Below are 15458 nucleotides of genomic sequence, written 5' to 3' on the forward strand. Positions count from 1 at the left end.
AACAGGACTTTCCAACAAAGAATACACTCTTACACTCCCCTGGGCAACCATGATTTCTTTTTTTTTTTTTTGGTTCTTTTTTTTTTTCGGAGATGGGGACCGAACCCAGGGCCTTGTGCTTCCTAGGCAAGCACTCTACCACTGAGCTAAATCCCCAACCCCGCAACCATGATTTCTAATACCACTACACCCACTGCACTATGTAGCACGCCCTTCACAGAAAACAGGGCCTGCAGCAAAAGGAAAGAATTTAATATGGCACCCCTTAATCTATGAGGGCTACCCTCCTCAGCCTCCATGGGTACCTGAAACTCTATATATAGCCTTTTTCCATACAAAAGTCAGCCACAGTAAGAGATTGACAATAATTAAAAGAGCACTTACATAATAAAATGTATGTGAATTTGATCTCTTACACAAAATCTTATTGTATTTTCATCTTTTCACGTAAAGGAACCACTTCAGAGCTTCTTTTTAGCATGTATGCTTTGGGACCATTACCAGGGAAATTGGCATTACGAGAACACAAGCATCAATCCACGGCTGACCACCTGATGAGTGGGTAAGTGGCATGGGCAATGTACACTATCTGGACAAATGAATGATTTGTGACCTGGGCAAACCATGCGAGATTCCACCACACTACTCATAATGACGTGTCGCATAAGCTCATGAACTCTTTATTTCTGGAATTCTCCACCTTGTATTTTTGGTTGACTGTGGGTAACCAAACACATGAGTGAGAGGATCATCCTAGTGTCATTTGCATTTGTCCCATATGCAAATGTTCCTTCTGTAAGTTGAGACCACCCACCCAGGAGAATGAGAACAGTATACCATATGGAAAGATTTCCCCCATATCTTTCTGCCCTCCGCCCCTATAGGTTTCGGGGAACACTCACACTTCCTGCAGATTCGTCAAGTCCTCAAAAGCAGCAGGGTCAATCTCGGAGAGTCTGTTATAACTCAGGTTTCTGGTAAAAGAGAAAGTGAAAAGTACAAAATTAATAGTTGACATGTCATCCAAGACCAAGAAACCTTTCCTTACTCACCAAGTCCCTCAAAGAGAAACTTATACCCTCTGTCTACCTTCCCTCCTGTGTACTGTTTTAGTAACAGACACACTGAGCTTTATAAACACATCTCTTATCTCCTGCCTCAGTGCACAGGGCATGCACAGAGCAAGGCTGGGAACCCACACTCCCAGAGTGGACTCAAGCAGACTTCTAGTACCAACTGGCTACCCCACACCTGAAAAAGTAAGACACAAGAGTCCTAATCCAAATGCTTTGTACCGTATGAAGTCCAAGGCCACTCCGTTTTTAAAATTACATGTACTGGGACTGGAGAAATGGTTAAGAGTAGTTAATATTTTTGCAGAGGACTTGAGTACCCAGTACCTACAAGGCTCACAAATACCTGTAACCCCAGTTCTAGAGGACTTAACACTCTCTACTAGTATCTGCAGGCTCAGACATGCTATGCTACACATATACATAATCAGGCACATACACACACACACATAAAAATTACATTGTGTGTGTGTGTGTGTGTGTGTGTGTGTGTGTGTTAGTCAGAGGACAATATGTGGGAACTGGCTTTTTCTTTCTACCATGTGTGTCTTTACTCTATAAGTCAGTGGTTCTCAACCTTCCTAATGTTGCAACCCTTTAATACACTTCCTCATGTTGTGGTAATCCCAACCATAAAGTTATTTTTGTTGCTACTTCATAACTGTAATTTTGCTACTGTTATGAATCAATAAACTGTAATGTAAATATCTGTGTTTTCTGATGGTCTTGGAAACCCCCGTGAAAGACACTCCCAAAGGGGGCTGTGACCCACAGGCTGGTCCTCAAGGACACTCTCTTGCTTATTTGTCTGCTTTTTCAAGACAGGGTTTCTTTGTGTAGCAGACCTGGCTAACCTGGAGCTCACTCTGTAGACCAGGCTGGTCACAGAAATCCATGTGACAGCCTCCTGAGTGCTAGGACTAAAGGTGTGTATTACCACTGCCCAGCTCCAGGACATCCTTAGTGGCTTTTGTTGTTGTTTTGAGAGAGGATCTCCCTTGCTGGTCTTAAACTTGCTATGTAGATCAGGGTGACCCGAGGACTCAGGGATCATCCTGCGTCTGACAGAGTTAAAGGAGCACACTAACAGGCCCTGACTTTTTTAAAATTAATGTTTAACTAAAGTATCAACATCAAGGACGAGAGAGAGACAGAGAGAGACAGAGAGAACACAAACCAGATGTCAGCACTTCATAGTCTAAGCCAGTAATTCTCCACCAAGGCCGATTTTCTCACACACACACACACACACACACACACACACACACACACACACACACACACACAGCAATGTTAGAGATAAATTCAGCTGTCAGCAACGGTAGAAGGAGGTACTAAGATCTGGTAGATTAAAGCTGCAGGTGTTTTCAGACGTCCCACCAAGCACAAGCTGTCAGTGTCCCACAACCAGGCACATAGCACCTCAGTGACTATTCTCCTCAGACTGAGAAATCTTGGTCTAAAGAAGAATTTAATACTGAAAAAAAAAATAAAAACATTTTGGGAGCACAGACATAGAAAATGAACAGATTCAAAATTGTGACTACTTATGAACATAGGATGCCTACCATTAGTACTAAAATGACAATCACAAGAAAAGGAAGCCGACGGGTGGGAACACACGTTCTTGGTAACTCCAGGCGGGGGAAGGCACACAAGAGCAGTATTCAGGTAATAGCACCCATCCCGCTCAGAGCTCCACTCCCCTCTCACCCCACCCCCCATCGCCGAGGGAAGACAGCCTTAGCTGCAGACAGAGCAAGCTCAGCAATATTCAGTCAGCTCAGCTTCTTTAACCACAGGCTGAACACAAACCCGGCTAATCCATCAGGAACAGAGGCCACTAAGGTAAACAAGATGAGCTTCACTGCCACTCAGTTCCTTGCCACAGAAGTCCACCCAGGCCTGTGTATACAAGAGAGATTAACATTTTCCATCTTGGCTATTAATTCCATTGACATTACTGCCAATTAACAATGCTACTAATCATAAATGGTAAATATCTTTCAAACTTACTCTGGAGACGTTTCAATCAATACTACCCTAGAGCTGATAGCCATTTTACTGTGAACTCAAAGACATTCATCTAAATAAAAGTCAAACTGCACTTGAAACTAATGGCCCATCTGTGTTCATGGCACAGTCTGAATTAAAAGCAATTTGTCCAGAGATTAAGTTACCATAAAGATTGAAGGTGGTAATTTTTAAACCACATACTGAAGTTCAAGTATGAACTTGACAGTGCTTGGGGGGTATTTATTAATGAGAATGAAGACATTAACCGCTTAGACCCAGGAAAGAAAATCCAGTTTGAGAGAATTCTCTGCATCTTAAAAGACTGCCTAGACTATTGTTTTCTGCTTTGATCAGAGCATCAGAAAGGGTATAGGGATACTGTATTGGAGAGTGGGGGGCTCCCCATAAAGACAAGCAGCACAAAGCTTACATCATCACAGGTAACTGGCATGGGCAAGCTAAGAGAACTTCATGAAGGTTTTCAGAAGCCACAGAGCAGGTACAAGGACAGGCAGATTGGGCTGCTGATGGACTACTATGCAAGTCCACCCACCTTCACAGCATTTACTCCTTCACTCCAGAGACAGGAGCCAGTGCTGGCTTTCCAGAGAAGCCCACAATCTAAATTCTTATGAGAAAATGTCTCAGTTCCTTTAAAAAAAAAAAAAAAAAAGAGTAACCAAGGACAGGTCAAACAAAACCTCTCTGCCAGCTGCCACACTTGGCCTGAGAAACACCCGAGGCTGTTGGGACCTGGACTCCAGAAGGTACCGGCTCAGAAGGCATCAGTCGTGGCAGGGGCTAGAGCTCAGCAGGCTTCCTATAGTTCACTGATAGCTTCATTTTGAACATTCTGAGATAAAATTATGTCTCTCCTTTTCCACACCTCACATAGCCATTAAAAGCCATACAGCCAATGCTTTGTCTTTTTTTTGTTTTTTGGAAAGATAATATAACTAACTTTCAGAAATGCTAATTAATGTTTGCTTCTTAGAGTAGACTGAGAAAAGAACCTTTACTGACACTGGCTCCAGAGCTGAGAAGCACCAGGACTTTGATACCAAGACACCAGCGATCAGTTACAAAGACAGGACACTGCGTGTGTCATTGGGTCAGTCACTGAACCAGAAAAGCCACAGACCAACACACTGCCAAGGGACTGCCTAGAAGGGCCATGCTCCCACAGCACCTGTGGGGCAGCACTGAGGAAAGGTGCTACTGGAACAGCCCCTGTAACTAGGTAGTTACTCTGGCTTTAAGTTTGAGAAGTGGTCCTGAAGGAACTGAGACCTCAAATGTATGACTAGGAATCAGGGAAACCATATTAAATCCTCCATAGAAATCTAACAAGGAATAAAATAGTCATAAACATTGGCCAAAACACAAATTCCCAGTACCGCTTGTTCACTGTCATAAAATGTATATAACCATTTATAAGCTGCTGCTCGGCGACCACATACATTCAGACACACTCACCATTACCACCAATATCAACTTTTTCACCATAAAATTTCCAATTCCAAATTCCTTGGATGTGCCAACCATCATTCTGTCTCCATAAACACTACTCTAGGAACCATGTGTAAGTGGAATCACACACATGTGTCCTTTTGTGTTTGGCTTATTTTACTTAACACAACGCTTTCAAGGTCCACAGATGAGTCTCATTACATATGTCAAAGTCTCATTGCTTTTGATGGTTGAATAATACTCCTTGGTATGAAGAGCCTACATTTTGCCTATCTACTATCTGAGGATCAGTTAGCTTGTTTCTAGTTTTGGCTGCTATAAATAAAGCAATAATGGGCACAATGGTTTTTTTTCCCAAATTTAAAAAACAAACAACAAACAAACAAACAAACAAAACCAGGCTTTTTAATCCTTTGTCCTCTATACTTACTAATAACACTCATTTTCCAACATTAAAAGAAATATACTTAGCCCACAAAGCCAGCACAAATGAGTATAAATTTGTTTCCCATCCCAAAAACAGTGAAAGGGTTAACTACCGAAATCTGTCCCTCCAGGTGGCAGCTGACAGGCACACACATCTAAAGCATCCCACTTGTTTCAAGGAGCACGGGCTGCCCCTCTGGCCTGACATCTGAGTGAGTCTTCAGTGGAGGGCTCCCATTCTCCTGTCAAAACAATCCATCTGTCAGCACGACACACTGTCAAAGTACTTCTGCACCTTTCGGTAGCAAAGAGCTCACAAGGAAAGAAACCTCAGGGAATTTAGTCCCTGCCAACTGCAGCTTTCACTGAGTACCATCGGCCATTGTCACAACACAAAATCGCCCCTGTTCTTGCACAAAGAGCACGCAGATCTTCAAACAACTGAACCCAGCCACAGACGCTTTTTTCAGCTAATCTGCTGAAAGATGGCCGTGCAGCCCACCACTTGTGGAACACACAAGAGGCAGGGTTGCAGAGAACAGCTCAAGTTTTATTCAGGCGTGTCTGAAAAGCACACTGTTTAAGAGGTCCCTGTGCTCACTAAGCATGCTTCTCAGTAAGCTCCCCGCCCCCGAGGCAGAGACTCTCAATCGCTGAGAGATCACTACTATGAAAAACACCATGGCTAATCATGTGGCCGATCACTGAAACCACTTAATGTATGAGTCTGAGCTCAGCTCCTCACCACATAACCATATTGCAGGCGCTCAACAGACATGTGCACTACATGGAGGCGGGCACTTGGGTGATCACTGAAGTTCCTGCTAAACTGTGTTGGAACCAATGCTTCTAAGTCATGATACGACCACTATTCTAACTGAAATAGCAACAACAGAAGAAAGACAGGTGTTAGAAGTTAATCTTAGGGGCTCGAGGTGGAGTGCTTGCCTGGCATATGTGAGAGGCTGCCTGACCCCCAACACCACGCAGAATAACGATGATAACTCAGGGCTGTGGGAAAGAGCTTGCCTACTACCCACGGTCCTCAATTTGATCTCCAGCACTCCAAATCTGTTTCCTAATAACACAAGAGCTTTGTTTAAAATGTACAGTGATATTAATAAACTAATCCAAGTCATCTCTTTTTTTTTTTTTTAAGACAGAGTCTTAGTAATGTAACTCAAGCTGGCCTCAAACGAACTAAACAGCTGAGGGTGACCTTGAACTCCTGATCTTCCTGCACCTCTCAAGTATTAGGATTTGGGTATGTACCACCAGACTGGCCCCGAATTCTTCTCAGCAAAGTTCTTAACTATCCCAGCAGGAAATGGACCCTGGAAATCCCAAGTCCCTCGGAAGGCGACTCTAATAAAAACTGCTCCAGTGTAATGCTATAGGCTTAATCAGTATTTACCTAATCTGACCAGCACCTTCCTGGATTATAGCCTGAACCACATGCTACAAACTTGGCATGCATGCCTCCAAGTTGACGAACAACAATTCATTGACTTCTTGGAAGCTGAGGGACAAAAAGTGCCACTTACTTTTTGAGCAAGCTATGGTGAGGAAGTAGCCTCGCTTCATTAGACAACACAATTGGCATTTCATCCGCAAACAAGCCTCTACAGGAGAACTCTCGCAGTGAAGCCCAGCAAAAGCATGGCCCTGGTTCTCAACCTTAACAGACGATAATTCAACGCGGAAGGCAGGCGTTGGTCCCTGTTCATGAAAGCGTTCCCTTCCAAATGAGGCTTCCCTGTGCAGTTTGGTTTCCAAGTGAGTACACTTCCCATTACTCAGCCCTGGCCAGGCTCCTGGACTACACAGACTTTTGCTTAGTTTAAGCTTTCATATATTTACTAAAGTGAAACACAGCAAAGGAGGAGGGGTTAGAGGCCACCCAATGGCCAACTTCTAAGTACCTGGAGGTGCCCAGAGCTAGTGCAGAAGACTCCTTTTTCACGATACTGTATGCCACGCACTGCCACTCACCTCTTCTTCAACCTCACAACCTGTGGTGTTTGTCACCCATTACCGAGGAGACTGCCTTAGAGTCAGGAAAGCAGGGCTGTTCCTTTTGAGAATTCTAAAGTGTAAGAACTGTTCAAGCCCCATGAGCCCTACCCATCTAGGACTATTTCTTCTGCATTTGTACCTTCTGGGGAATAACATGTCACACAGCAACCTCCAATGAAATCACTGCTATGGCCCCTACATTTGCAAGGTTTGTGAACATAGAGAACACTTTAAATCATAGACATGTCTTATCTCTTTTTCTAATGTAGACACTTTCCGAAACCAACAATGACCAGCCTGTTAATACACATCATATTAAGAATGATACATTTGCTACTTAGGCTAAAATCATCCACCTAGAGCCCAGGGCTCTCACTCAGAAGAACGTGCTTGCTCTTAAGAAAGCCACAGTCAGGGTTGGGGATTTAGCTCAGTGGTAGAGCCCTTGCCTAGGAAGCACAAGGCCCTGGGTTCAGTCCCCAGCTCCGAAAAAAAGAACCAAAAAAAAAAAAAAAAAAAAAAAAAAAAAAAAAAAAAGCCACAGTCATGGAACCCAGGGTTTAGCAATGGAATACCTTTTATGAATAAGGAAATTGGGAGGCTCCCAACAAGATACATACCACTCATTCTGTGTTTCTGCTTAATTCAATTTCAGAAAGTTGGTAATAGTTTGCAATTATTTCAAATTCTAAAAATGCTACACAGACCATTCTCCCTGAAAATAAGGGAGGCCTAAAAGGTTACGCAAGAGAATCTAACACACAGTCAAAACAGTGTAGCCATGTAAGAATGAAAGCACACCCACTCCTCTTTAAGTCAAGTCAGTTAATTAGGGTGAGCCTCTAATTTTTAATAACTTAAAAACAATACAGTCTCATGTAGACCAAACTGACCTGAAAGTGCTACCCAAGGATGACCTAGAACCTCTATCTTCCTGCCTCTCCCTCCCAAGTCCTGGCATTACAGGCATGTATCATGTCTGTTTTATGCAGAACTAGAAAATCAAGCGTCATGCATACTAGGCAAAAACTCTACTGAGCAGCAACTACAGCTTGGGGCCTCTGAATTCCAGTGCCAACTAATGCTGCTGTCTCTATAACTTCAGAAGGTCTCGAATGTACTCTATCCTAATATCATTTCCACGGTTAATCTGATATAGACGTACATTTTCCTCTAGTAACCAATAATAATCAAATGCAACAAATGTTTGAGTATATGTCTACCATGAAGACTAATTATACATGTACATATGCATAAATATGTATAGATGTATACACACACATGCACGCACACACACACACACACACACACATACACACACACACACACACACAGGGCCAGAGAGATGTCTCAGCAATTAAGACCACTGACTGCTCTTTGGGAGAACCTGGATTCATTTCCTAGCACCCACATGCAGGTCACTACCATTTGTAACTCAAGCTCTACGACATCTGGCACCTTCTTCTGGCTCTGGGGGCACTGGACACATGTGGTGTCCATACATAGCAAAGCACCCATATATAAAATATGTTAAATGAATAAATAAATTCTGATCTAATTAGGATAAGATGTTATTTGTTGTCTGAAGATTACAACTTACTGATCAGGTAGGACCCCTGACCAGTGGGACTCTCAGATAAATTCTCACAGAGGCACACTAAAAGTTGCACACTGGTAGACCTGAGCTGAAGCTGAACTACAGAGAAATGTGTTTGTTTCTGACTGAAGAGCATTTGGAAAAATGATTCCAAGCACCCACCTGGCAGTTCACAACCATTTGTGACAGCATTTCCAGAGGAATATGACACCCTCTTCTGGCTTCGGCTCACACTACATGTGTACATGCTTGTAAGCACAATACCCAAACACATTATATAAATAAATGTATGTATGTTAAACAAAACAAACTATTTCCCCAATGAGTATGTTGCAGCTTCTCTTGAGAACAATCACTGTGTGGGCTTTTCTGTTCCATCAACCTCACCATTCCTGACCCTCTCTGTCTTCCAGAGCCCTCTAAACTCATTAGCAATATCTGCTTGGCCCTAGTTGAGTCTAGCACCCTGGGATGGGCCCATAAAGTCCAGAAGCATCCAGGACAAGGAAGATGTGCTGTGATCAGGATGATTTTAAAAGCAAAGCTGAGGCAGAAGAGAACTCTTCTGGGGGAGGAGTCCTGAGGACACTAGAGGAGCAAAGAGCCACAAAAAGAGTAAAGCAAACTGCTAGAGACGCCAAGCGACCAGAACCTCACAGAAACGAAAGGGCAAAGTGGCAAAGAGGAACCCAGAGCTTCCTGGTTCACTCCAACAAGCAGGTAAGCCAAAGATTACTCCAATCCTAACCTAATCTCATCCAAGACTCTCCTAAAATGTCAATCACTGGACCACTGAAGTTCTTTCCGCAGGAACAGAATTAGCTACTTGTTCCTCCACATAAACATTTTAACCTAAAGCAACAGAACCCCTGAAATATTTCCTGGCATCACAGCAGACAAACAGCACTTGCTTTCTGCATTACACCTTACAAAAGGGATTCCAGGATCTGTTTTCCTTACAGAATCTTTGCTTGGTGATGTGATTGGGCATGGTTTGTTTTTTGGTTTTTGGTTGTTTTTTTTCTTTTAATTGTTATTTAAGCATGCTTGGTGGAAGCTGACACTTAGGGGAAGCCACAATTTCCCCCAAAATAGTCACTTGTTAACATGGTCTGTGCACCATTAACACCTGTAAGTGAATTAATCCCATGATGAAGGTGCACTCCAGCCCATGCCTGGTGGGCACTTTATCAGTAAAAGGCATTCATTTGAGCGTGGGATGGCTGTCTGTCACAAGGCTGACCCCCAACACACACACAAATCTGCCACCAGCAGAGAGTGATCATGACCATGAAAACAGGGAAGAGGTACTGAAGGCCACCATTTGATTTTACCGTTAGAGAAGGGTTTCAAACAGACTTAGAAATGCAAATGTGAGGGAAGTAGGGTCACAAGTCTAGCCCCTTAGAATTGCCTTTTCCCTGGTCTATTAAGTCTACCAAGAAATCATAAATTCACTCTCCCAGAATCTAAATTCTACAGGGTTTTGAAAATCCATTACTTGCACAGCAGTCACCCTTGGGCCATAATCTACCTTTTGAAGTATAAAGCATGGTCACACTCAGAGTCGGGCACTTCATGACCCCAAGATGGCCACCAGGCCTGAGAACAGACAGTGCTCACTTCTGGCCACTTAGAAGTGAATACTGCTCCCAGGAGAGGGAGGAGGAGGCGGAGCTTCCAAACGCTCTACTGAACCCGGAACAGACTTTTGCCTCTAGAGCAACAAAAATCAGTTGGGCAAAAGGGACAGGACATGAGGGACTAAGAAAAAAGACATATTAATCTAGTGAATAAATTTGGAATCCTGGGTTCTCCAAGTACTTTGCAAAGTCTACCAAATATAAGCTCTCCGGAGACAGTGTGTTTCCTGAGCTCACAAGACTGATTCAAAAGCCACGGCTTTACGGTATGCATAGGAAGATGGAAACTGCTACCCTGACAGACACTTCTGACGGCAGAGCCACCACCCACAATGCTGTGAGGCTCTATTTCATGCCCAGAGTCACATCTATGTGTTTTCAGTAAGAGCCATAAGAGGACCACTCTCAATGAGCAAAATAACCGTCTCAGCACAGCTCTGTAAGGAGCATCCCTGGTGAAGGGGGCCGAGCTCCACACCCGTCTTTCTGACAGAAGATGCAAATATGTATGAAGAGTGAAGGCCCATGGTTCATCACTTCCTCTGAGTAAAACAGGCATACATCAAAACAAACAAACAAAATTCTTCTATCTGGACCACCCACCAGTTTCCAGTTTTCTAGAACCAGGAAATAATTTCTTACAGTTTTTGTTTTTTAACCATCAGTTCTAATTCTTTTTCCTCTACCATAAACCAATTGGGTAAAATACTAGTACAAAACTCCTTATCACAGAAATTAAAATATATAAAAAATAAATAAATAAATAAATAAATACATACATACATACAACTTGATACTCACTTCTTAACATGTAATAATCAGGAGCTTTCAATATTTATTTGTTCATTCATTCCTTCACCGTTTTATTGCCTTTGGGGCAGAGTTTCTCTGTTTAGCCCTGCCTGTGTTGGAACTCACTCTGTAGAACAGACTGGCCACAAACTCAGACATCCATCTGTCTCTGCCTCCCTAGTGCTGGAATTACACCCAACTATTAAATTTCATTTGATTTGTAGTTTTTTTTCAAACTATATTTTATGTATGTGCCCAAAGAAGTCGAAAGAGGCTGCTAGATGTTCTGGAACATTGCAGACAGTTGTGAGCTGTGGGTACTGGGAGTAACCATGGGGGAAGGCCCACGGGGGTAACCATGTGTGTGCTGGAAACTGAACCCAGGAGCCATCACTACACTTCTCAATGTTTAAAGTAAGCAGTTAGAAGGATAATTTTAGGCAAATGTGCCCTGGGTTACAAAGGAACAATATATAATATGCTGCCTATCTTCCTCTACTGAAAGGAAGAATGAAACGAAAGTGGTGTGTTTTAAACAAATACATCTGTACAAACTGCAGTTTACCTTAATGTTATCAGTCCCTCGTCCCTCTCTCTACCCCATAAGACGCTTTAATAGGCACAGGACACAAGTGAGTGTAACAACTTTCCCATCCTGCAACTTCTTATAAGGAAAGCCCTTGCAAGTGGGCTGTGAGCGTCCCTTGTTTACATGTGTCCTTGCATTTTTAGCTAAAGTCACACCTGCTGCCTGCGGCCATCTCTATGTGATGTCACTGTGGGTCTACAGGAAGCCCGAGCATCAGAATCTGTAACACAATATAGAAGCCCATGTTCACTAGAATTTATCAGGATGCTCCAAGTTATATATAAGTATAAGGTATCTGCAAGCATTATTTCCTAGACCAAGGGCCTCCCCTTCGTGCCTACCCCAAACTTAAAATCGAGGATTACTCAAGTGCAGTGAGCAAGCAGAACTCACGAGTAAATCAACCAAATGAGAAAAATTAATAGACTCACAATTTCACAAGCAAGCACCATCTTCTGCGTGACAGGGAGGCATGGGGCTATCTAGCTAAATACTTTACTGAAGACACAGTTCTACCAGACCAGTCACATGGCCAGCAGTGAACAACTTTATTAACTAGCTTATAGACATGGTATTTTATTCTGTCTGTTTCTCCATGGAGCTTTGTAAGTTTGTGTGTGTTACGGAATGCCCAGCTGAAGACGGAAGCCAGTTCTCTTTCTGCAACAGTAAAACATCACAAGACTCTGTGATCATGAAAGACGGTCCACGGCATTATCTTCTCAGCTTGAGAAGCAGGGGCAGTGGAAATCACTCTGCTTCCGGTGCTGACATCCCTGACAGATACAAAGTCAGCATCTGACCGAACAACAGTATTTCAGCACGCACCCTTCACAGATTACTTTCTGCTGTCCCAACATGGGCCTCCCCTTTCCTGACATTACGAGTGCAGAGAATCAGATGACACATGTCAGAGAGACCTCTCTCCTCTAATGCACTAAAACTCTACCACACATAAAACAAATATGTATTTTTCACTTGTTCATCAGTGAGGCTACGGTAGCATATCACTGCTTCTCCACTCAAAACGTACTGTCCTAGGTATTTGCTCCCAAGAGACAGGTCTTAGAGAGTTGACATGAGCGGCCAACTCTATCTGCTACACTGTACTCTACCAGATGCTATGCTACTGTACCTGTGAGATAGGACCAGCAAAGGTGATTACAAGTTCTAACAACGTCCCATATAAATGACCCCTTTTCCAATTCTGCTTAAAGGCAAAATCCTAAAGAATACAGCACATGTACCTAGACTCTCGGTATCCTGTGTACATAACCAATAGCAGACCCACAGATCTAGACACGCTATATCCTGTGTATGCGAGGAGACATGGCATAGTCAATCCTCAGAGCATGTTCCCATCTGAGCAGGGAATCAAAGCCCGAGGTCTCTTCTGATGCAGACACTCATGGGGTTGGACCACTGACACTCTGCCCTACGTACAGGTAGAACTTCCATCTACAACTTTCTGTGTGTTACCAGCCCCAGTTTTGGCAATCCCACCTTTTCAAAGATGGTCTCAAACCAGAGCTGCTGATGAACCTGGTCCCCACCCTGCCCTACTTCAAGCGACCCTAACGTGACTGCCCTGGCCCACAAGCACTGGGTAGAGAGGATAGGGAGGTGGCTTGCTGGATAGTTCACACGGACAAGACCAGCGCTATCTTCAGGAGTGTCTGGCTAGCTCTGTGCCATAAGTAGGGCTTAGGATTCAGGCAGAGTTTACCCAGAAGGCATTGGGCTGAGCTCCATGTCTGTACACCAGACAGGTCTATACATGCTTTCCCTTTCTTACCATGATCCCACTGCACTCACTCTTCAAATTCAACCAATGTCATTAAAGGTATTCCCAACCCAGGTTGGCCCAAGGACTGCCAAACTGTCAAACTGTGTGGGTGACTACGGTCATTTGCAGCCAACTCAACCATGATCAAGCCCAAGTGAGCTGAGATCAGGCCAGGCTTAAGACTGCACAAGCACAAAAGGGAAAACCACCGACTCGCAAGCCCTGAGAACCAGTGAAGAAAAGCACCTGCACAAACTCGTCAGGGTGGTTTATAAGGTCATGAGCACCTGAGAAAAGATCTTTTATTCCTAAGAACACGAGACAAATGGTAGACCTGTCACACTGCTGGTGTCAATATTTATCTAAGGCCTGGGTATTCATGATGGTATAAAACCAGGCACCTTTTCAATTCAGCCATTCACATAATTTGCCACTACAGAGCCCCAAAACAGAGATTCATTTACAGCCTGAGTTTCTTTTCTTCATCGCCATACAGGAGGCTGGCGGTAGGACCCACCGTTTATGTCAGGACTAATCCCAGCAGCTTGAGAATAATGCCCTCAATGTATTTCAGAACTGCCAATATCAAATGTCACTGCACCTGAAGACAATGAAGAGGCAAGGAAGAAAGGCAGAGAGCACCTGCTTTCTCCCTCCCACGGCATGCATGCCTTCTGTCCTGGAAATGAGCAAAGCTTTGGGCTTGCAGTAAAGTAACTGAACCCCGAGAGCCATGCCTAGCACCCTCTGCACACTACTCCCACTCACACTGCACAATCACTTTGGTCACCACCACTCACAAGCTACCCTCACCTGGGCTATGAGATGGCGCCTTCTGGTCAGCTGTGGTTTTCCAGACTCCTTTCTCCCTTACCCTTTCCCCATGACCTCACTCCACTCTGACTCCAAATGAAAACCATATCAGGATTTTTCTCCCGGGTAAATGATAAAAGAAATAACTACCCTAATAATATCAGCTTCAGGGGCTGTAGGGACCTCTGACTACTGCTGCACATGCCAGCTCACAATGGCTATCTCCAAATGTCTTATGACACAGAGTCCCCGATGGATGCTCCACTGTAGCTCCCTCAGTCAGTCAGCTCTTTGCCATCCTCTCAAAGAGACACACTGCACTGGAATCAAAGTACTCAGGAAGGATGGTTCCCCTGGGACAGATTAGACAGAGCACCTGCCTCAATCACTCTTGTAGAACTGCTGGACAAGTGACACTGGGGCAGACTTCTCAAGCCAACCCTTTTATCCAAACTCTTTTGATGTAGCGATATAATGTGTTTCCAAAGTGAAGGAGCCCCCCACCCAGCACCTCCCTGTGAATCTAGATAGTCAATGTAGCCTGATAAGACCGTCACGTTTGCACATCTCGTTGCCTCACAGAACCCATTCCGTTCTTCCCGTTGTCGCAGAGTGTGATGGCCAGTGGAGAGCTACCACACAGACATTCCTACTCTGCTTTAAATACACTGCAGGATGCACTGGCTGGATGAGCACACAGATTCTCAACCCCAAATGGTAACAGCTGAGGGTGTGGTTAGTTTCATTTTTTTCTTACATAAAAATACACCTGACACTTAAGTGGATCGTATTTCCTCATGCACACTGAAGTTAATCATTCACAACCAACTAGCTTTCATCAAGGATCAGAAAATTTGAAGGTTGCTTGTGCAAACACTCCTGTGCTTAACAGCTGCCTGCTTAACTGATGGCTCTGTTGCCATTAGGAGCAGGTAGCACTTCAAAGTGCTGTTTGTGAGGCCAGACATAGCACTACCCGGGTCCCTGGGCCTCTGGGCTCCACAGTGCAAGGCCCTTGCTGCCTCTCAGAACAGGTGGACAGTTAACAGCCCTATAGGAACGCACCAGGGGACAGTGCTGTGCTGCTGAGGCTCTCCTGTTTCTAATCTGGATCCTCCAAGCCAACAATCCCCAAAGACACCAGGCACAAAGGAGCAGAGGGTAGAGCTGGAATAACCACCATTCAAGGGACAAGCGGCTCTGGCTCAAAGGACCTTTCTTATCCCAAGAAGACAAG

The 15458-nt window shown here is 44.1% G+C and overlaps 1 protein-coding gene across 7 annotated transcripts in view; it reads right to left on the bottom strand.

Moving 5' to 3' along the window:
* Positions 1-15458, bottom strand: part of Lrig1 (leucine-rich repeats and immunoglobulin-like domains 1) — a 100361-nt gene that overhangs the window by 62023 nt on the left and 22880 nt on the right. For 5 of the 7 annotated variants that reach the window (XR_015685574.1, XR_015685575.1, NM_001427801.1 and 2 more), the window contains 1 exon segment: positions 903-974. Coding sequence is in view for 3 of the 7 variants with exons in the window: in NM_001427801.1 (NP_001414730.1) it covers positions 903-974 (72 nt within the window). In the remaining 4 variants the exon portion in view is untranslated. 7 annotated transcript variants of the gene reach the window in all.

This window comes from Rattus norvegicus, chromosome 4 (genome assembly GCF_021556685.1).
Source record: "Rattus norvegicus strain SHRSP/BbbUtx chromosome 4, alternate assembly SHRSP_T2T, whole genome shotgun sequence".
NCBI lineage: Eukaryota > Metazoa > Chordata > Mammalia > Rodentia > Muridae > Rattus > Rattus norvegicus.